At 44.2% G+C, this 21,681-nt stretch overlaps 1 protein-coding gene across 2 annotated transcripts in view; it reads right to left on the bottom strand.

The window, feature by feature from the left end:
- The window catches only part of SMYD1 (SET and MYND domain containing 1), a 48,953-nt gene extending 29,087 nt beyond the window's left edge, over window positions 1-19,866 (bottom strand). Inside the window, exons 1-2 of one of the 2 annotated variants that reach the window (XM_073649147.1) lie at window positions 19,573-19,866; window positions 222-398 (exon numbers count right to left, since the gene is read on the bottom strand). In XM_073649147.1, the coding sequence (XP_073505248.1) occupies window positions 222-398; window positions 19,573-19,709 (314 nt within the window). In that variant the 5' untranslated portion in view covers window positions 19,710-19,866. The remainder of the gene's footprint in view (window positions 1-221; window positions 399-19,572) is intronic. The other variant, XM_073649148.1, reaches the window with a different exon arrangement.
- Window positions 19,867-21,681: the final 1,815 nt, after the last annotated feature.

Here is a 21,681-nt window from a genome sequence, read left to right as displayed (position 1 = left end):
TGCCCCATTTTTAATACTAAGTTGTACTTTTCTCCTATGATGGGATATTAGATCCACCACAGAAATAAAACAAATTGCTCGAAAGACTCTCAACAACCTCTGTGGTAGATCTATGTCACACCATATTGTCAAGTTACATTGGCTACAGAAGGCCACACGAGTATGATGACCAAGGGTCCATTAAGCTCTGGAGATGTTTTCATTAGAAACACATTTTTTACCTGATATTGTCATTCGGAGCTTTGCCGAGTTTCTTGATGGCCGCGCACTCATGCTTGTGGTTTACCCAGGAGTCCTTCTGGCAGGTGCGGTCACAGTAATGAGCGAATTTACACTGTCCACAGCGTTGCAGCTTTTCTTGTCTTTTGAAGCACGAATGGCACACGCAGTGTGTAAGGCTGGAAAGACAAATATAACATGACATATACTATATATACCCATAATGTCATCACCACTTCCTTCACCGGCTACTTGTCTACAACTCTCAGTCTTCCTTGAAATGTCCTCTATTACTTTCTTATGTGAATACCATTTATTAGTCAGTGTCGATGTGAATGATAGCGCTCACTTTCATATGTTACTATGGTGGGTGCTCATTTGCAAAATTTCCATTTGGTAAAGGATCTTTCTTAAAAATTTACAACCGATGGAGAAGAAGGACTTACTCTTGGTGGAAAAATGAAACTCATTAGGACAAGTTTTACATGAAAATATTACGGGCACATTTTCACACCCCTTTAAAAGTCCCAGCTTGGATGCCAGCCTAATCATCCCCACCGTCTTACTCCTTTCAACCTACTATATTTAACAAGTTTCTCTCGAACAAGGTAGATAACACTGGTCATGACTTGATGTGACCCGGGATATAAATCTGTGAACTAGAGTCCTTAAACTCAACGCCCTACTTACTTGATTTAATGGGTGGCCAATTTTTCCTAAGGGGGCTGCTGAGAGCAAACTTAATAATGAGGCAGACATACATTTCATCCCATTTGGTTGTTCCAGTGGTTTGAAAGAGCAAAGGTATAAATAGGGGGGAAATAAAGGTGGCTGCAATCCTCGACATAGAGGAAGCCATTCCTGCCCGATGTGGCATCATGAAAATCAAGACAAAGAGTCCCCCAGCTGTGTTCCAGATAAAAAAAATAAGCTTTATTCCAACAAGATTAAAAGATGGACATCCTCACGTATATATCCAAAATTCAATATCCTATCTAACGCGTTTTATATGCAATTGAGACCTTATTCATTAATCATCTATGAAAGATTAAAGGATAGACATCCTCACGTATATCCTTTTCCTACGCGTTTCAGATGCATCTCAGTCCTTAATCATGGATCATCGATGAAAGATTAATAGATAGACATTCTCACGTATATCCAAAATCATATATACTTTTCCTACGCGTTTCAGATGCATCTCAGTCCTTAATCATGGATCATCGATGAAAGATTAATAGATAGACATTCTCACGTACATCCAAAATCATATATACTTTTCCTACGCGTTTCAGATGCATCTCAGTCCTTAATCATGGATCATCAATGAAAGATTAATAGATAGACATTCTCACGTACATCCAAAATCATATATACTTTTCCTACGCGTTTCAGATGCATCTCAGTCCTTAATCATGGATCATAGATGAAAGATTAATAGATAGACATTCTCACGTACATCCAAAATCATATCTACTTTTCCTACGCGTTTCAGATGCATCTCAGTCCTTAATCATGGATCATCAATGAAAGATTAAAAGATAGATATTCTCACTTAAATCTAAAATCGTATATCCTTTTCCTATACTTTACAGGTGCAACTCGGTCCTTATTTAAAGATCATCCATGAATAACGACTGAGTCTTTAGTCTGAAACGCGTAGGAAAAGGATACACAATTTTGGATATATGTGAGGATGTCTAGCTTTTAATCTTGTTGGAATAAAGCTTACTATTTTTATTTGGAATACAGCTGAACTCTTTATCTTGATAGACAAGGGTGGCTGAATGCCATTTTAGTTGCCAATAAACTACTCTGTCTTAGTGAAGATATTTAGATCCAAGATTAGGACAGGAAAGTGAACTTTCCCCTGGGTTAAGGTAAACCGAGATTTCACACTTGAGATAAAATTTCATAAATGTACATGGCTGTATTGCATTTTAAAGGCATGACAGATGTAAAAATACTGCACTTCGTCTACCTTGATAAGCTGTGAAATTGACAAACAGGAGGGGGTACGGTGATAATTGGATGGCCTGCCACTAGAGAGAACAGTGCAGCTGTTAAAGAGGACCATTCACCAGTTTGAGCCACATCATTATAAAGGGGCTAAAAAGCTGAATAAAACACATTTTTTATTTTCTCATATGCATTGTGGTGATATTGGTTAGCAAACTTTATATGCTAATGTTCGCTAAGACCAATGGGGTGTTATCGGAGATTATTCTCGGGCGGCATTGACATTTTTCCTCTGCATGTCATTGACCAATCATAAGCAAGAGGTGTCATGCAGGGGAAAAAAAGAACACGCCTCCAGAGCATATCAGACCTTGCTTCACCAAAGAATAAAAAAAACACAAAATTTGAGCTTAGTTTAAATTGGTATACATGCAGCACATAAACGCATGTTCACAATGGCCATAAATCAGAAAAAAAACTACAAGAAGCAATTTGAGCATAAAACCTGCTGTAAGTAAAGAAATAAAAAGCAAAAGTGCATTTAAATTAAATAGGGTTCTTAGTAACACTGTTTTAGATCAAAAATAGCATGAAAGCTATCCCACTGCGGCAAGGTGAACTCAATCGGGATAGTCCTACTCTGTCCAATATTAAAAACCTTACCATGTGTCAAAGTTGACCTCAGTTTGTGAATAAGGGCAGACAAAAGACCTTACCTAAGCAAAGCCCTGCTCTCCTCACTGTAATCACAGTAAATGTCATCAGTGAGATAAAATACATCTGCATCTACAGTTCTCATCTCACAGAAATGTCAGCTCTACTCTACTCCCTCCCCTCTCACATTAACAGTGCCATGGGATGAAAGCTGCAGACGCAGAGGTGTTTGTAATGACACACAGCTCTACACCCTTCCCTGCTTATAATCACACTAGTCTCACCTTCTCTGGGGGAGTGTTCTTTTATTTTTCCTGTTGTGATTGGTCAATGTCATGCAGGGGAAAAAGTAACCACACCTCAGAGAAAATTCTCTGCTAATGTCATAGCGAAAAATTAGAATCGAAAGTTTATAAACTAACATTTCCACAGTGGAGATGAGAAATTGAAAAATAAGAAGCACATTTTATTCAGATTTACAGACATTACTGCATGAAGTGGCCAGTTTAACATAGTAAAACTGGGGAAAAAGTCCCCTTTAAGTCATATCAAGAAAGAAAGAAAAGGTGATCTAGCTAAATGGATGTGTTTTGTACTCATGTGCCCACATGTTTTTTTACTACATTATCTTTAATGTATTATGTGATACACGGTTTTGTTCACACCTGTGTTTTGTTCTCCATTTCAACTGTTTCTATTTTGCAGCTGTAGCACCCTGAGGATTCGGCTGCTACAGGGGTATTGCACCTCAACCCAGAGGTGTGATATTCCACTCCCGGGTAAGGATGGAGTGTGGGACTGAGCTCAGAAAGCTGCATGCACTACACATATCCCATTTCCGAGGAACAGACCAACGGTACTCCCACTTAGAAATGTGCAGGTACGACAGAGTCTGTTCCTGGCTGGAGTGGGAGGGGGGTGGTACATCCCAGTAGTGTAGGGGCAGATAGAGGGAGCAGCCTGGGTAAAGATAGGAGCTCATTGGGTGCTGGTCACCTGAGCTCACACATAGAGGGAGTATATAAGGTGGGCACCATCTAAGATCAGGGTCAGTCAGTCAGTCAGTCAGCCACAGTCAGTCAGTCTGTGAGAAGTAAGTCTTTGCAGAGCAGTGGAAGAAAGCAGAGGAGCAGAGCAGCCCCAGGCCCAGAGTGAGAGAGGAGAGAACGAAAGACCCAGAAGGGGGAGAAAGAAGGAACTCTGAGAGCCCAAATATAATCACAGGGTGAAGAGTTGGCAACAGGGTACCGGATCCCAAACTGGTGGGGGCTACAGCATACCTCATCCAGAGACCGGAGGCCGTGGGCAGCATCTGCCACGGCCACCCACCATATCCACCCAGAAGGCAGACCACGCATAGGGTCAGGGAACCCAGAGGCAAGGGTTCGCCAACAAGAGGCCCGAGGGAGCCGGACTTAGGTGGATCCCTGGTGGGGAAGGCCAGAGACGAGGACAGGACAGAACGGGAGCTCAGAACCACGCTCCAGAACTACTTGGGGGTTGGCCGAGTCCAGGACCTGGTGGACGCAGCACGGCTCGGGTGGTCACTCAAGGCCGGAGTGACCGGAACATCTGCAGTAAGTAAAGAACCCTGAACTGCACAACCCGACTCTGACTCTCATTACCATCCTCCCTGCACCTCCACAACCACCATCCTCTGCACCTGACCCCCTGAGGCTATACCCCTCCCGTTGGGGGTTATACTACCTAAGCTGCACCAACACCATCAGCCTCAGCGGACCCTGCTGCAGCGGCGGCCATAGTGACCGCAATTCAACGGGTGGCGTAGTCGACATAAAGAACTTTAGTAACATCAGTAAGGACTGCCACACACTGAGCTTGACACCCTGGGCACGGACCGGGTCACAGCCACTCGGAGACTACAACCCCCATCTGATCCGGCTCCGGGTATTCCCCTAAAGAATATGGCCCAGGGGGCGCGTCAACTTTGGCGTAGTCGGCAGGATTACGTGCCCACAACAACCGGGTACTGCGTGCCTGAAGAAAAGAACAAGTTTACCTCAAAAAGAAGTCTCCTGCCGGTTCCGGAGGGTCCCCGCCATCGGACTCCATCACAGATCGATTCCCGCCGGTTGTCCGCCATTTGCAGCTTTTTCCCGCCATCTGCAGAGTTTCCCGCCACTGGGAGACGATTCCCGCCATTTCCAAAGGTTTCCCGCCTTGGAAGAGCGGACGCCATTATGGGCGTGTCAGAGGGTGGCAAGAGGCCGCCTCCCATCGTGGGCCAGGACCGAAAATGGCGCCAAAAGTGGAAACCGCCCCCACCAACAGAGACTGTGATGCTAGAGGTGTCTGTCAGCGTGAAAGAACTGCCCCTGGAGCTGACAATCACCAAGTGGCCCCGGGACCGCCCTCGAAGTGGGAGGACTGAGAACAAGAGAACAAAGATGGGTGTCGCCTGGAGCAGTCTGGAGAGAGCGCACCCGGAGACAAGAAGCCTGGAGCAGAGTCCAGAAAGAGCCTACCCGGAGATGGAGGGAGAGCCAGGCAGCACCGACCCAGTGGTCAGGAGCCTGATGCGGGCCGCCACTCCAGGCAGCACCGACCCAGTGGTCAGGAGCCTGTTGCCGGTCGCCACTCCAGAAGGCCTGCTGGAGACAACGAGAGGAGAGCAGAGCAGCACCGACCCGTTGGTCAGGAGCCTGCTAGAAGCAACGACCCCACTAGGCTTAGTGGAGGTCTTGGCACAGCTCCCCCGAGATCGGGAGTGTGCACAGACCGCGCTGGAGGGCCTCGCACGGAGGATGGCCCGGGTGCAGCGAGAGACGTTAGCAGAATGGAGCCGTGAGATGGCCCAGCAGACAAGAACCCGTCAGCGGAGCACGCCACCCGAGACGAGGAGACAGACCGCCTCTGAGGATGGCGCAGGAGGACTGAAGGCCGGAGACGGCGCCGAGAAGGGAGCCGAACGAAAGGAGGCAGGTAAAGGGGACGTCTCTACCCCAAACCGGGAAACCGCGTACCTGCCCCAGCTCCCCGTCGCAGAGCCCGAAGTATCCCCTGCCGTGCCCGTCGCTGCAACGTCACCGCCGCAGACTAGGCCTCAAACGGGAGCCGCGACCCCTGTGACGTCACACGCCTCGACCCCGAGCGTGACCAAGCAGGAAGTACCACCAGCCTGGTCGCAAGGCCTAGTACCCCCGGGCGCCGCAATACCAACAGCGCCCCCTACCTCCGCGGAGCCACCGGCCTGGTCGCAGGGCCAAGTAGCCCAGGGCGCCGCCGTCCTTACGGTGCCCTTCACTTTCCAGGTGCCCCAGGCCTGGCCGCAAGGCCTGGGCAACCCGGGCGCCACCACCACCGTGCCCATAAAACCAAGAGTGCCGCATCTGGGAGAAGATCTGTTCGCCCAACATACGTGCCCGGATGGGCAGCCCTTTATATGGCCACCGGAGTTTCACCATCCCCGACTCCGGAAAGAGAGACCCCTAGACGAACCCCTGATCCCGGCTCCGAAGCCCGTAAAAAGGACCTCGCCCCCGCTAGAGGAGGCACAGTTTGAGTGGGACCCCACCGGAGAAGATCTCATGGGGTTCACTCAGGAGACCCGGGCAGCTGCAGCGGAGCGTGCAGAGTGCTGCCGGCAGCAGCTCGAGGTCTTTGAGAGGGAGCGGAGAGAGAGGCGGGTCCGGGAACAGCAAGCCCAAATAAGGAGCGCGGAGCAGAAGAGCCGGGCCAGGAGGAGTCCCCGTGCAGCCCATGGTCCCCCTTCCACCGGGACTGTGATCAAGTTTAATATGCAGCACGGGTGGGGCTTCCTCCGAGATCACCGCACCCCAGGCGACGTCTTCGTGACAAGAAGAGACGTTGAGTCCCACCTACCGGAGGGACACAGAGGTCGTGACCTTTATATAGGGGACGAGGTCACCTTCACCCGGCACAAGTGTGCCAAAGGACCCTACGCCCTCCATGTGCATCGCCTGACGGAGGAGGAGCTGCGGTGTGAGGAGGAGCAAGAGGACCCGGACGGGTCTGAAGCTAAAGTTAATCACAAAGAAAGAGCAGGAGGACGCCGTCGTTGAGTACGGTAGTATAGAGACTGTATATAGTTGCCCGTCGGGGCACAGTGAACTGTTGCTGCTAATATAGTCCCCGTTGGGACCAGAGAACTGAACTGTTACCCGTATGTCCCTTAACCCCACTGACCGAGGACTGAGAGCGGTCATCCCTTTCCTAATACCTGGCCGAGGACTGAGAGCGGCCATACCTTCCCTTTGTATATAGTTGCGCTTCCTAAAGCGCCCCCTACCGGTTTTATAGGAAACTGTTTGATTCCAAGAGAGACTGTCGCACTTTACCCGGTCACAAGTTGCACCGTGACCGGAGGAGCTAGAAGCAAGAAACGACTACGAGAAAGTTTTATATGAAAAGTTTTATGATGTTTTATTATGTTGTTTATGCAAAAATTGTATGTTTGGTGTTGTTTATATCTTACAGCCCGAGGACGTGCTGTGATTTACCAGGGGGGAATGTAGCACCCTGAGGATTCGGCTGCTACAGGGGTATTGCACCTCAACCCAGAGGTGTGATATTCCACTCCCGGGTAAGGATGGAGTGTGGGACTGAGCTCAGAAAGCTGCATGCACTACACATATCCCATTTCCGAGGAACAGACCAACGGTACTCCCACTTAGAAATGTGCAGGTACGACAGAGTCTGTTCCTGGCTGGAGTGGGAGGGGGGTGGTACATCCCAGTAGTGTAGGGGCAGATAGAGGGAGCAGCCTGGGTAAAGATAGGAGCTCATTGGGTGCTGGTCACCTGAGCTCACACATAGAGGGAGTATATAAGGTGGGCACCATCTAAGATCAGGGTCAGTCAGTCAGTCAGCCACAGTCAGTCAGTCTGTGAGAAGTAAGTCTTTGCAGAGCAGTGGAAGAAAGCAGAGGAGCAGAGCAGCCCCAGGCCCAGAGTGAGAGAGGAGAGAACGAAAGACCCAGAAGGGGGAGAAAGAAGGAACTCTGAGAGCCCAAATATAATCACAGGGTGAAGAGTTGGCAACTGGGTACCGGATCCCAAACTGGTGGGGGCTACAGCATACCTCAGCCAGAGACCGGAGGCCGTGGGCAGCATCTGCCACGGCCACCCACCATATCCACCCAGAAGGCAGACCACGCATAGGGTCAGGGAACCCAGAGGCAAGGGTTCGCCAACAAGAGGCCCGAGGGAGCCGGACTTAGGTGGATCCCTGGTGGGGAAGGCCAGAGACGAGGACAGGACAGAACGGGAGCTCAGAACCACGCTCCAGAACTACTTGGGGGTTGGCCGAGTCCAGGACCTGGTGGACGCAGCACGGCTCGGGTGGTCACTCAAGGCCGGAGTGACCGGAACATCTGCAGTAAGTAAAGAACCCTGAACTGCACAACCCGACTCTGACTCTCATTACCATCCTCCCTGCACCTCCACAACCACCATCCTCTGCACCTGACCCCCTGAGGCTATACCCCTCCCGTTGGGGGTTATACTACCTAAGCTGCACCAACACCATCAGCCTCAGCGGACCCTGCTGCAGCGGCGGCCATAGTGACCGCAATTCAACGGGTGGCGTAGTCGACATAAAGAACTTTAGTAACATCAGTAAGGACTGCCACACACTGAGCTTGACACCCTGGGCACGGACCGGGTCACAGCCACTCGGAGACTACAACCCCCATCTGATCCGGCTCCGGGTATTCCCCTAAAGAATATGGCCCAGGGGGCGCGTCACAGCTTGCACATATTTCAATACACTGCAAGCTGCTCAGTTCAGTGTCAATTCAGTGAGACAGTCTCCAGTCTGTCTTTCTTTTCTCATGAATGCATACCAAAAATGAAATCTGATTTGATTTGAACTTAGGCTAGGTTCACATGTTCCGTAATTATCCATTTGAAAAGGATCGAGCAGCACTCCATTGACAAAAAAGATGTGCAGACTCACACAACTTTTTTATTCAGCTGAAAAACACAGATTTCAACTGGATCCATTTTTTTAACATTGAAGTCTATCAAAAAAGGATTTGTTAAATAGTCATTCCTTTTTTCTTCCATTTGAAAAAACTGGATATGGAAAAATAAATATTTAACATTTACTACCAGACATGTGAACTTTCAAGTAATCATCCATTTGAATCTGATCCAGTAAGCATAAAAGGGATCATTTTCAAATGGAAGATAAACGAAAGGCTATTTAACCGATTCATTTTCCATAGACTTTAATATTAAAAAAATGGATCCAGTTGAAATCCATTTTTTTCAGCCTGACAAAAAAAAGTTGTGTCCGTACAGCTTTTTTGTCAAAAGATTGCTGCTGGATCCATTTTGAATGGATGATAATTGGACATGTAAATGTAGCCTTAGATGAACTTTTAAAAAAAGGGAGAAGAGTGGTAGTAGACTTGAGGACTAGAATTGGAGCTTCAGAAATGAGACTGAATATATTTCAGCAGCTTGCAGTGTATCGTCACAAATGCAAGCTGCAGAAAAAAGAGTCACAAACATTTGTAATTAAAACTACTTATAACTGATATGAAATCGATAGAATGCACTAAGAAACCAGCAAATTCTCGCAGTGCACAGTGCTGGCTGGGGGGATTCAAAAGTCTGTAGTCACAAAGAGTGTTCATTTTAGACTGGACAACCCCTTTTATTCAAGAGATAGATAAGTGTTATCAGTAGATGATAAAGTAAGACAACTAGTGAAAGGCTGACTACAAGTCTTTCAGGAATTTCCATACACGATAAAAGAATAAGTTGTCGCAACTTGCTCATATGTGTCCAATGCAATATGAGGGGTGTAGAAGTCACATTTGCATGTGGGTCATGGGGGGATTGAAATTGTCATTAATCCATATACACAGACAATATATAGGTAGAAGGCCTGATATAAATTTTTATTTTAGGGCTCTAAAGCATTATTTAGTTGTGGAGTATGCTGACAGTAAAGTATATATTGCCACTAGATACAGTAATCCTTGACTCCCTGAGAAAGCCAAGGGCGAAACATATGTCTTTATGGCATATTTCTTAATTGATACGTGTAGTTTATCTATCTTATAGTTATTTACTTACTTAAATTAATGTATTCACTTATTTGATAAATGTCTGCTACATCTCACTTTAAATATTAATATTCCACTGAGAACACAACAGCATTTTTTGATTAACCCCTTCCACCTATGTTTTTTTTAATATGTTTGTCGTAAACTTTACAATCCTTGGGTATTTTACTCCCCAAAATTTGAATATATTTTTTTAACTTCATGTTATATTTTTATGATATATTTATGTTCCCATTGTGGTTATTCACTCTTTGGTTTAGCCTATATAAAGTAATCGATATGATCTTTATTGACCTCATTTTTAAAAAGGGGTGATCTAATTGGACAATCCTTTTAGTTCAATTTCTTTCTGGAAACTAAGCTGATCACAGAGATCATCTGTAGTCTTTGGGTCAACTAATCAACTAGTGTTTGATTTTCCCTACACTGCCCCCACAGGAGAAAAAAAAGCATTACATGGTATTTATTGAATTCAATGGACTTGTACAACGAGCCGGATCCTCCAGATAGTGACCCTGTTAAGGGAGGGCAATAACCCTTCACGGTTCACCAAGTGAGTGTCAAATTATTATGTTGATTGCAATCCACAGAAAACCAAACGGAAACAATGTTCTGTATTGGGAGGATTCAAGGAATCTCTAATCCCGTTTAATTTGCTTAGCATTTTATATTGTTTTGAGTATATCAAATAGCCAATCAACTCTACAGCCATACTACAATACTATAGGCTAATTGATGTTAGTACAATTATTACGGAAAACACATATATGGTCATATTATTATTGTTAGTTTGAAGCACTCTGGAAATTTTACAAGGTCAAACCTGGCCTAAACAAGTTAGATGATAACAGAGTGTCTGCCAAAATGTTCTCTTGAGAAAATGTTAGTGTGAGATAAGTTCTATGGGAAGAGAAAGAAAGAATGTATGTTATGCAAGGACTGATAATAACATGATTTTAAAGCGAGCAGACAAAATGGAGTTGCTATTGCATGAGTATCAATATGTCCTTTACAACCCCAATATTTCTTGATTGCTCTCGATTCAGAATAATGAAAATTCTATTAGAATTTCTTAAAGAGAACCCAATATGTAAAAAATGGCTAGAACTAGAAGTGGAAGTTGTAACATTCAGTCTGGCTCGCAGAGAAGGAACACGTCCAGAAAGACAACAGGGAATTAATCTCTTCTCATGTTTGGATGCTGAACAGACCATAGCTACGGCTTGGAAGACTTCTCCTCTGGATTTTTCTGAAGTCAAACATAGACAGTCTGGCTTCATAGTGAATGAGCCTCTGACATCTTTATGAAAGGACAGATTCTCCTCTAACCAGCTCCATTATTAATCAATCTGTCCTGTCTCCATTCACATCTCAATTGTTTTATACTTTATATTTACTCGTGTTTGTGTCCATAAGCTTTGTGAAGACCATTACTGTTTATATCATTTAGCTTTGTATAATTAGAGCCTAACAGGTTATTGATGTCTTCGTGATACTACTTTAGGTGCATAGAAAAATTCAATGTAAAAAAAAGTAACTTTGTAAACGCAGTGTATGTCTTATCTTATAAGTATATTAAGAATGCCATTATTGTAGTTGTTTTTCATTATATTGTCTTAATTTTATAGAAAGAAAAAAAATAGCTGACCTCTTGAATACAGGTACACAGAAAGCAGTGATATATAGAGATGTACAGGATCTCTACATACCAGTACACTGAGCCTGTAATGAAGAACGGTACAATGCACTTTCAAGTATAGGAAATTCTCCAATCAATTACAGTGCAGATTGAGATTCATAGGATTTGCTGCTGCTTCTAATGCTGCAGGTTGAGAGTTTGATTCCCGGGGAGATTGGATTTCAAGAACAGGGAAGAATGAGTTATTAAAATGACTGTAAGTATGTACAGAGTAGAAATAGCCTGAGGAGGAGCTAAAGAGCAATGACCACAGACATGACTGAAGCCTTCACTTCAGGAGACTTTGCAGACAGCGAATCTGGGATGGTTCGGAGCTATGGTAATGTCATGTATTGTAGGGGTTTCTGGTCAATTGGTTGTGTTTTGAGGTAGGTACGGGAGGCGGTTTCAGCAAAAACGTCCAGGTTAGTGATGAGCGCCAGTGCTCGTTTCTCAAGTTTGCCCAGGGTGCTTCGTTATGCACCGAGTATCACGGGTGCTCAAGTGACATGTTTGTGTCCCCCTCGCCCGTATGTTTCGCCGCTGTTAGACAGCTACAAAACATGCGGGGATTGTCCGTGTTTGTCAGGCAATCCTCGCATGTTTTGTGGCTGTCTAACAGAAACAAGCGGCCGCGGGGACTCGAACATGTCACTCGAGCACCCGCATGCATACCCAAGCACCCTAGCCAAAATCTAGTAACGAGCACATGCGCTCATCACTAGTGCAGGCAGGTTTATTAAAACTCTAGAAACCGCTCATGATAACAAAACAAAAACAGCCTTTTCCGGCACAAAGTGAAAACATAAAGTAAATAGTCCATGCTGTAGTGCGTGTTCGCCCACTCAGGTTACTGTCCATCTCTTTAGTCTTTAGCAAAGGCAAACAACACTGGAGGTCTGCACACCTCCACTCACAGACACTGAATGAGACAACTGGTCTTCTTTTATGTTCCATATCAGGCCACAGGGTGGGGATATGTGAGCAGCCAGACCCACCCATCTCTCTGAATGCTGTAAACCCAGCCCTGACATGCCCTATTGACTCTCTCAGTACTATACGTGCTGGAGCCTGCTTTTCCGGGCTTACATCACAGAGGCTACCAAGCTCGATGAAACATATCTCCCCTTGAAAACCTGTCCGGCGGCAATCTTACAGTATGTACACAGTGACTTCACCAGAAAAAGAGTGCAGCTCTGGAATATAATACAGAATGTAATTCAGGATTAGTATAGGATAAGAAATGTAATGCATGTACACAGTGACTGCACCAGCAGAATAGTGAGTGCAGCTCTGGAGTATAATACAGGATGTAACTCAGGATCAGTACAGGATCAGTAATGTAATGTATGTACACAGTGACTGCACCACCAGAATAGTGAGTGCAGCTCTGGAGTATAATACAGGATGTAACTCAGGATCAGTACAGGATCAGTAATGTAATGTATATACACAGTGACAGCACCAGCAGAATAGTGAGTGCAGCTCTGGAGTATAATACAGGATGTAACTAAGGATCAGTAATGTAATGTATGTATACAGTGATTGCACCAGCAGAATAGTGAGTGCAGCTTTGGAGCATAATACAGGATGTAACTCAGGATCAGTACAGGATCAGTAATGTAATATATGTACACAGTGACTGCACCAGCAGAATAATGAGTGCAGCTCTGGAGTATAATGCAGGATGTAACTCAGGATCAGTACAGGATCAGTAATGAAATATATGTACACAGTGACAGCACCAGCAGAATAGTGAGTGCAGCTCTGGAGTATAATACAGGATGTAACTCAGGATCAGTACAGGATCAGTAATGTAATATATGTACACAGTGACTGCACCAGCAGAATAGTGAGTGCAGCTCTGGAGTTTAATATAGGATGTAACTCAGGATAAGTAATGTAATGTATGTACACAGTGACTGCACCAGCAGAATAGTGAGTGCAGCTCTAGGGTATAATACAGGATGTAACTCAGGATAAGTAATGTAATGTATGTACACAGTGACTGCACCAGCAGAATAGTGAGTGCTGCTCTGGAATATAATACAGGATGTAACTCAGGATCAGTACAGGATCAGTAATGTAATGTATGTACACAGTGACTGCACCAGCAGAATAATGAGTGCAGCTCTGGAGTATAATACAGGATGTAACTCAGGATCAGTACAGGATCAGTAATGTAATATATGTACACAGTGACTGCACCAGCAGAATAGTGAGTGCTGCTCTGGAGTATAATACAGGATGTAACTCAGGATCAGTACAGGATCAGTAATGTGATGTATGTACACAGTGACTGCACCAGCAGAATAGTGAGTGCAGCTCTGGAGTATAATACAGGATGTAACTCAGGATCAGTAATGTAATGTATGTGCACAGTGACTGCACCAGCAGAATAGTGAGTGCAGCTCTGGAGTATAATACAGGATGTAACTCAGGATCAGTAATGTAATGTATGTGCACAGTGACTCCACCAGCAGAATAGTGAGTGCAGCTCTGGAGTATAATACAGGATGTAACTCAGGATCAGTACAGGATAAGTAATGTAATATATGTACACAGTGACTGCACCAGCAGAATAGTGAGTGCAGCTCTGGAGTATAATACAGGATGTAACTCAGGATAAGTAATGTAATGTATGTGCACAGTGACTCCACCAGCAGAATAGTGAGTGCAGCTCTGGAGTATAATACAGGATGTAACTCAGGATCAGTGCAGGATAAGTAATGTAATGTATGCACAGAAGTGAAAGGGCGACAAGTGCTGGTGTGCGTAGTGCGGCCTGCTAAACTTTTTGATCACACATTTCTTTCTACCCTGACAGGAGGAGATGCAGAGGGACATTCAGCAGTCACAGGGCGTAGACCCAAATCCAGGACTGTTCTACTGTATCCGGAATGGTTGGGACCTATGATATTTTTTTTTTGTTCATCCATTCATAGTCGTAGCAGCCAGAACTTTCTCATTTTTACGGAAACTTCACCACATGAGATTTTGCCAAACAGATCTGTAAAGCCATGTTCACACACAATGCAAATGCATCTTTTCTGCTGCTTTTTTTTTGCACCAAACTATGCAATAACAATCTTCTATGGTTTGTTACATATTTTTGCATTTTTTTAATGCTTTTTCCCCATTATTTGATATGTTCTTTTGGTGCAGATGTGAAGCTGCATTTTCAATGTGTTTTTAAAATACAGAAAAGCTTTGATTTCACAGTTAATAAAACAACAGCGTTTTTTTTTTTAAGTGCATTTTTCAGGCTCCACAATGAAACTTATAGAGAAAAAAAAAAGCATCAAAACCGCAGAGATCAGAGATCTAGACACACAGGGGGAGCAATTCTCATAAAGTCACATCCACTTTTCTTGGACGGTCAAACGAAGCCGATTAGTTTTTTAGAAGGACAATTGAGGAGACGTGCGGCGATGCCATCTGACCGAGTGGAGTACAAAGTATAGAGTTTCCATGTCATCCTCATAGCGCAGCAGCCAAGGTCACAGGAGAGATAACTACTAACATATGACCTGTGTAGATATTAATGGACGTATACCATAAAAGACTACTCAGTAAGACAGTGCGCTGTCTGCCGATCTGTGTCACAACAGATAACATGTCACCTGTATACATTCAGGAGTGTCTGATGGAGGAGGGCAGAAAGGAAAAAGTAGCCTCATAGACATGATTTAATATTTGCCCAAAGGCAAATAATTACTATCCATCCACCTAACAAATAAACCCCCCTGACATATTTTGCTATGACAAGGCTTTATCAAGAACCTAAACATGTTTCGCTGCGGCACGGCTTCATCAAGGGCACCATAGGCATCAAGCCCCGTGATGAAGCTCTGTGTCACATCGAAACAGTTAGAGATTTTTAGACTAGCGCTACCTAATTATATATAAAATATTAAATGAATGGCAGGAGCACCATAGAAAATGATCATTTCATTATTACTTAGCCGTGAATGGCAATGAGGAAAATAAATAATAACTAAACATTAAAGGGAGCAAATACAGACGGTTCTAATACTCATTTTGTTGGTGTAGGATAGTATAGGATTTAACTAGTGGGAATAAAGGTTACGTTTAAATAGTTAGGGGTGAAGGTGGCAATTATTTGCCTTTATAAATATTAATTTATAAAACAGGGAAGTGCAGGGGATGGTGGGTGGAATACTGCCCTCAAAAATATGCAAGACTCAAAACTATATTCTGTATTCTTTCAGCTGCCCCCAATATCGACCTATAGCCATAAAATGCTTTCCCTACACAGAGCAGAACCTGTCATCAGGATTTTATATCCCATAAGAATGACATGCAAATAAAGGTGCTGTAATGCTGATTAATTAACTACCTGACTTGTAGAAATCCGTTTTTCTGTTTTAGAGAAATCCATAGTTGAAATTGTATGCTAATGAGCTGCAAGTGCAGTGGGAGGACAATGAACTTGCAGCTTTCCTGCCTTTTCTCCGTATTCCCCACCCACTGCCTGTCTCCTTTCTGACAACTTATTTTGTTATGACTGACAACTTATTTTCTTTTATTCTTGGGTTACAGCCAGTAATTTACTTAAGAGCTGCATTTATAATTCTGCTAATAGTCATTGGAGACAATCGACAAGCTTGTTGGCAGATTTTCATACATGTGCATCCTACGTTTGGATTGCAGATAGAAAAAAAATATTGTGATTTGTTACTAAATAAACTTCCCACATAATTAAATAGATCTCTTAGAATTGATTAGGCTAGTGTACTTACTATAAAAAAAATATGTATTAGAGTGGCGGTATAATCCTTTGTGATAGTTTTCCTGCCTTATATTGAAATTAGCATTTTAGGAGTCCAGTACTGGCTGGACTCCTAAAATGCTCATCTTAATATTAGGATGATACATTCAGACATGAATTTTCAAAGTGAGTACACCATCCTCCTCAGGTTTAGGAGAAGTATTTAATGATATATGTAGTTTTAATTATAAATCTGGTGTCACAGGTGTGTCAGATGTGACAGACAGTCGCCCTGCAGTTGGTTGCAGAAGAACTCTTCGTTTGGCATTACAGACACCTTCTTAGATCTGTCTCACTCTAGGACCCAGCGGCTACCTCCCTCCTGCTAATTGACACCCAGGCCTGGGTGTTTAAATACTGTTTGCTACAGGAAGGTGCCGGTGATATTCACATGTTCCCTTGTGAAGGCTTGGAGCTATTGCAGTCTGCTTGCTTCCTCTCTGGTGTCTAGGAGGACGTTTGGTGTAATCTCTCTGAAGTCGGCTCAAGCTAAGTTACTTTCCCCGTGACTAGTGCTCATCCCCCCTTCCCTATCCAGGGCCTAGTTCTAGGGAACTACAGGGTATAGGTTCCTGTGCGATTGGTGAGGAACCAATATACGGATGATAGGGGAGACAGGGTGATATCAGATCAGCCTAGGAGGTCTCCACTCCCCCTTTCCCTAGTGTCTGGGCTTCCTTCCCCTCTTCCCTTCGTGTTGCACTTAGTCTTTCCTACACCTTGTGTGACATCTGGTGAAAGATCCACATTAATTCCATGGAAGATTCCATTATAGATTCCACCAGCTACTATTAATTCGCTATGGTAGGTCATACAGTGTTCTTTGCACAAAACTAAAACATTCATAGAACTGATATATAATAATATAGAAATAATATAGTGGACTCATCATCATCACAAATATTTAAAGTCATTGTCTATGGACTCTACAAAGGGGTTTTACACCTTGGAATCCCCAGAATAGAGACTCATTGAGAAGGTTGTCACTAGTTTTGAGGGACTTGTCGTCATGTATCAGCCAACTGCTTTCTACACAAAAGCAGATGATCGGCTTCTGGTGATCAGCAGATCAGCCATGGAAGGAAAAAAGGTTGTCCTCATGGGACAATCCCATTAAACTGGCAGCCCTACTTTGTTGAAACAGTTTGTTATAGTGGCACAATGCCATTTTCTGTTGCACTGTATTGTTGGACCTTGGGGCATATTCTGGTTTACATCTTACTCATATTGGTGTGTTCTGCCTTTGTTTGCATAGGTTTTCTCATACTCTTGTTCAGGGGCGTAATGACCGCGGTAGCAGAGGGTGCATTTGTGACCAGGCCCGTGCTGGAGGGGGGTGCGACTGCGACCATGCCCAGTGCCTACTTCAGCTGGATCTGCGTCAGAGGATGAACATTCAGCTGAAGTGTATTGCAACCCAAGGACCCTACAGCTCCCAGGGCTGCAATACACTCAACCGGCCAATCAGAGGCTGTTAGCTGACGTCGGCGTGCCCGTCACAAGCGGCCAATGGCAGTGACATCATGTGTCGACATGACAGGTACACCGATGTCAGCTGCAGGCCTCTTCACCGGATGCAGAAAAGGGCGCAGAACATCATGGGATCAGAGGAAGGTGAGAAGAACAGGGGACATGTATACCAAGATGGGAGACATATATACCAGGAAGGGGCCCAGGTTGGAGGACATATATACTAGGATTGGGTACATACATACCAGGAAGGGGCCTAGTATGGGGGGGGGACATATATACCAGGATGGGGGATATATAATCCAGGATGGGGGACATATATACCAGGAAGGGGCCCAGGATGGGGGACATATAATCCAGGAAGGGGCCTAGGATGGGGGACATATATACCAGGATGGGGGACATATATACCAGGAAAGGGTCCAGGATGGGGAACATATATACCAGGATGGGGGATATATATACCCAGGAGGGGTCCAGGATGGGGGACATTATATCAGGATTGGGGACATGTATACCAGGATGGGAGACATATATACAAGGAAGGGGTCCAGGATGGGGGATATATATACCAGGAAGGGAAATATATATACCTGCAAGGGGCCCAGTTAGTACAGGATGCGGGACATTACAACATAATAAAGGGGGTGGGGCGAACACACATCTCTCTATAGGATTTAGTACTCTACAAGGTCCCATACATCTGACCAACAGGCAGGTTGGGGCCCAGGTCCAAATTTTGTACCGTGGTCCATTGGACTCTGCTTATGCCACTGCTCTTGTTATAATGGCTCCTAAAGCTGTCCAGGGAAAGCAGATAAACATCTGCAGAGCATTGGCAGATCCAGCTAAATTTGGTGAGCTAGTCCGTCCAACATAAGACCAACTTTAGGTGATGGCAAACTGCTCCCATCTTCTATGGTGCCCACAGGAACAGCCCTACTATGATATGTAATATTAAACCATTTACTTTTCAATTTAAGCTCAAATTCTCAATCATGTTTAAACTCTTTCAATACCCAGATTTACTACAGGTCTCGGGTTCTTGCTTTCTATAAAGCCGGCTCAGATCTCGTAGTCCCATATCCAAAGAGTTTGCTCCCTTGGGCCCAAAACATAGTGTATTGATTGGTCCTACTATGTATTAAACTGCCCATAGACATAAGATAAATTTTAATAAAATGACTGATTGTTGGACATTTTTTTATAACGTCAAGACTATTTTCTACCAAAAATGTAATTTTTTCAATTTGCATCTTCTCAGCAATTGTCAGCTGAAAAAAAAACATGCATGGGCGATCATTAACAACTTTGTGCAAGCCCACTGTGGTTTTTCCTTAATTGCCTCCCTAATCTGCCAGTTCACTTTGACGTGTCAAAGGTCATCAAGAACAATCTGACAATCGATTGATCAATTGGTGGCATTCTGGCCGGTCATAATCTTAAGCATTTGTATAACTATAGGAACTGTAGGATTAAGATCCCTGATGAGGACCCATTAATATCTGTACAGAGTTGCAAGACATAAATGAGTCAGTTGCATCTCCACATAGGAATTGGCTCTACAATCTAAAAGAAAATGTTAGCTCCAACGGATTAAATAATCGGATCCATCTAAAAAAGCAAAAACCTTGCAAAAGGTAAAAATTAAAAATGCAAAAAAACATCACTTTGGAGACTACAAAGAATTGTGACCATGGGACCCATTGCAGGAAAACCTCAGAAATGTCTACAATGACTTACTTGTCAAACACTACGGCAGCATAAGCCGGCTCTGCAAAGATGATATCTCCAGCCCATAAGTCCCTGATGGTTTTTAGACCTCGTCCTTTGCCTTCAGAGTTGAATACTTCTACATTCTCCATCTCTGCAAGTATCATAACCCAGAGCCGAAGAGAAGTGAAGTCAGCCTGGTTGAGCTAATGACTGCCTCAATCCTCAGTCACGTCTGTTATTTCAGCACCTTCACATTCCCGGAGAACAGCCCTATAAAAGGAACATCACCCCCTCCCCTCCTCGTCCCAAGGCTCAGAAGTGGCTGGAGACTCTCTCAGTGCTCTATCCCACCAGCCCTCACCCTCTCGCCTGGCCGAAATACCTTCCAAAGCGCCTGGACAATATTTCCTATAATCCATCCCCTGCCAAGTCTCCTGCACCCATAATGATATAATACAATATTCCATTTATACAAAAGCTTCATAAAACCTTCTCTTCTCCGCTGGCTATTTCTGGAGACCAGTTGCTTGGCCACGTCAAGTGACAACAGCTGTTACTACGTGCCCCGTCCATCTCCGCCTTGGGTCTGACTCTGAACTTTTAATTAAATAAAACAAAAAATAAAGTTATTGTGGCAGCTGTTTCATTTTCAACTTCAATAAAAGGCTCATGAAGAAGTAGTAGTATAATCAGCGGACACATACGGGGGACATCTAGAAGCATCCAGGAGAGTCCATGTAATGTAATAATGCTTAAAATAGCCACGGGTGTAATAGAATATCCTGAACGGACTGTCGAGAGGTATTTAAGACGTTCGGGAAAGTTCTCCAAATCTTCACACTTGGGTGGCGTTACCCTTTGAGTGTCGTTGTGCCTGGCCAGGTCTACAAGATGGTTTTGGCCTCTCGCATCTGACCTCAATTGTATCTCCTCTGTCCAAAACAGTGAGTCGACTTGGAACAACCTTGAGATAGTTGTACTCTACTATACATGAATGGAAAAGTCATCGTGATAAACTATCTGAAGGCACCAATCCAAATCACGTGTTAGTTGAGTTGGATATTTTTTTCAGCTCATCCCTAATGTTTTCATAAAAGTAAACCAACAAAAAAGGGTTAGCTTAGGGTCCAAAAGCAGTGCCACATCCTATGCACAGGTTGTTTCTGTAATTAGATGTGACCTGTCCCATCACACTGAACCTATGGAAAGGTATGGAGGAAAGCTTTGTTTTTCTAATTGTAGACAACCCCTTTAAGACCATATTAGGACATATTGACCCCCACTCAGAACAGAATGGAGAGCTTCAACGGTGTTGGTGGACACAGCTGGACCTATGGTTGTCCCAAAATTGTATTGGCTCTCATGTAATTCTATATTTATAGGAAAAATGATAAAAACAGTTGATCACTGTAGCCGGATCCGTGGTGATCAGTCAACGCTGTATAAACAAATCCCAAAAAAACAGTAGAAAGAGTCTTTCTACTCTCACCAAAAAAAATAAATAAAAGTAATAATATGCAACCCAAAAATGAGTTAGTCTAAAATACTACAAAACAAAGGGACAATATGTCTTTCAAAATGCAAGTGTGACATCTATATCAATGCCTGCCCTTCCTGTCTCTGCTTCTGTTGGCGTTACACTCTTATTGCAAGGGACACAAAGTGACAACTCTAGTTCTGTGGTCTCTGAGACTTAAAGTTCTATCTGTTCTGTGAGATCAAGAGTTAACTTTTGTCAGTGTTTGCTTCCTCCTGTGTGGTCTGGGCGGACCTTCAAGCTAATTAAGCTCCTGAAAGCCTGCTGTTCACTGCCAGTTATAATTTGACTAGTTCTAGTGTGCATCTTAGTATCCTGCTGCAATTCCCAGTAAACATTCCTAATTTTGACCTCAGCTCATTTTTTGAGTACTTTCCTGTCATGATTTTGTCCCTGAACTGACCTTCTGGTTATGACCTGACCTGGCCACTGGACCATTTTTCTTGCCAGCTTACACCACTGAATAGCATCTAACTCTGTGGCCCCAGCCTAGAGGTCCCTGATAAGTTCAGATCCTTGTATAAAGGTTAAAGGCTGAAGACCAGGGGAACCTTTAAGATTTGGAAAACAGAGTAGCCTGTTCGGAGAAACTTTCTTTA

Source organism: Phyllobates terribilis, unplaced genomic scaffold (genome assembly GCF_046119375.1).
Source record: "Phyllobates terribilis strain yellow unplaced genomic scaffold, ASM4611937v1 Scaffold_1__5_contigs__length_1240528914, whole genome shotgun sequence".
Taxonomy (NCBI): Eukaryota; Metazoa; Chordata; class Amphibia; order Anura; family Dendrobatidae; genus Phyllobates; species Phyllobates terribilis.
This window is presented reverse-complemented; position numbering and strand designations above follow the sequence as displayed.